Raw genomic sequence first — 2156 nt, forward strand, 5'->3', positions numbered from 1 at the left:
CTCTTCTTCCTCCTCCTGTTCCTCCTCCTACAAAAAAAAAAGAAAAATTGTTATGATACCCATTCAAGATACACAAAAACATAAAAAGTTATGATATTACAAATTATTATTATTTTATTAACAAACAAACAAACAAACAAACAAAAACAAACAAGTGATGTAATAATAAACTTTACATAACAAACAAATTCAAAATTTATTTTTTTATTAATTAATCTCTCTCTCTCTCTCTTTCTTTCTCTCTCTCTAACAAAATTTTATCATTAAACTAAATAAATAGAAAAAAAAAAAATTACCCTTTTAGGTGTTTTTTATATTTATAATCAATAATAAAACTATAATAAAATATATATAAATTGAAAATAATAATAATAATAAACAAATTAAATAAAAAAAAACAATAATAATAATGATATATATATATAATAAACCAAAAGAATATTTTTTTAAAATAAAAAATATTTCATAACTGAGCAACATAAATAACATTTTCTTTTTTTTTTAAATGAAATAAAATAATAATAATGATACTATAAATATCGTTAAGATGATGTTGATGATTGATTGATTGATTGATTGATTGATTGATTAGTTCACAGCCCCATTTTTTTTTTTTTTCAATTATAAAAATACAATTTTAATATCAGAAGGTTTTTTTTGTTTTAATAATTTACATATAAAAATTTTTTTTTTTAATAAAATAATATTATTAATAATAAATTAAATAGTTTACATTTTCATAGGGGGCGTGTTGAGGTTGGGGGGGGCGAAAACGAGGGGGGAGGGGTCGTCGCAAAAGTAAGTTGTTTTTATCATTAAAAAAAAAAAATTGCGAACGAAATCAAAACTTTTTTTTTTGCATTTTAACAAAACTTATTATTATCATTATTGGTTAAACAACCCCTCACATAATTACAAACAATAATAATAATAATAATCGACAAACATAAAGTTTTCTTTTTTCTTTTAATTTAATCAACGGTTTTATGGAAAACAAAAACTCTCGGCTTGAAATTTAAATTTAAATTTTTTTTCACACGTGAAAATTTTTATTCCCCCCCCCCTCCCCCCAAGTAATAAAAGCAAGGTAAACCACCATTTTATTTTAATATATGGTGGAAAAATTAAAAAATAAATATTCTTTTGGCTGTCGCACTGATAAATGCTATTTTAAGTTGAAATATTCGTGATGAAAGGTAGGTAGGTAGGTAGGTAGTACCTTGACTTATCAATGAGAACAAGTAAAATGTTTGACCCGATGTAAAAAAAAAAATTACAAAATTTAAAAATTGTTTTTTTTTTTTAGAACGAATGGAAAATAGTAAAAAAAAAAAAAAATGAATGAAATTTTTCCTTTTTCTTCCTTTTTTTTTTTAGACAAACTTATTTACAAATGGTAACTAATTTTTTCCTTTTTACAACCATATTTCTTGAAATGAATTATCAGTCAATTCTTCTGATGAAAATATTTGTAATTTTTTTAACATTTCCGTGTAAAATATCAATTCGGATGTGACGGTACTGAAACGATTAAAAAAATTATTATCACTATTATCACTTTTCAAAGGAAATTATTAAATAATTAAAATCCTTCATTCACCCGTGTTGTGGTCCCCCGTTATTAACGATATTTAATTTTTTCAATTGATCTCTCAATGTGATTTTAAACGAATTATTTATGTTACTGTACAATTCTTCGATTTGACTCGGTGGCAATATCCCAGATACAGCTTCGTAAAGTTTGGTCAAATGCCTGAAAAACAATAATAATAATAATAATAATAATAATAATAATAATAATGATTACGAATGAATGAAAATATTTATTTATTTTCATTTTTTCAATTACTTTGATATTTTACGAAAATTTAAACTAGGAACTGGTGGTTTGGCTCCCCAATTTGATATCTCGTTTGATATCATGTTGTTGACGATGACGACAACTTTCGAATGTAGTTTGTTTATGTGATCATTCATGTATTTTTTTATTTCGTTTAAATCACTCGGACTAGAATTTTTACCCGAACTTGAATTGTTTACATTAACCGGATTCGTTCTGTACAATATATCTGAAACAAAAGGGAAAATCTGTCAATGGTCGGTAGTGATGGGACTACTGATAAAACGCCACGAGGTAACAAACGATAAACAAACAA

General features: G+C 24.4%; 1 protein-coding gene across 1 annotated transcript in view; it reads right to left on the reverse strand.

Annotated features, from left to right (window-relative positions):
- Window positions 1–1415: 1415 nt before the first annotated feature.
- Phum_PHUM323370 (golgin IMH1, putative) overlaps window positions 1416–2156 on the reverse strand; it is a gene marked incomplete at both ends in the record, with an annotated part of 4202 nt that continues 3461 nt past the window's right edge. The window contains 3 exons of the mRNA XM_002427451.1: window positions 1416–1521; window positions 1601–1753; window positions 1850–2056. Coding sequence (XP_002427496.1) covers window positions 1416–1521; window positions 1601–1753; window positions 1850–2056 — 466 coding nt within the window. The remainder of the gene's footprint in view (window positions 1522–1600; window positions 1754–1849; window positions 2057–2156) is intronic.

This window comes from Pediculus humanus, genomic scaffold, assembly GCF_000006295.1.
Source record: "Pediculus humanus corporis 1103172107733 genomic scaffold, whole genome shotgun sequence".
Taxonomy (NCBI): Eukaryota; Metazoa; Arthropoda; class Insecta; order Psocodea; family Pediculidae; genus Pediculus; species Pediculus humanus.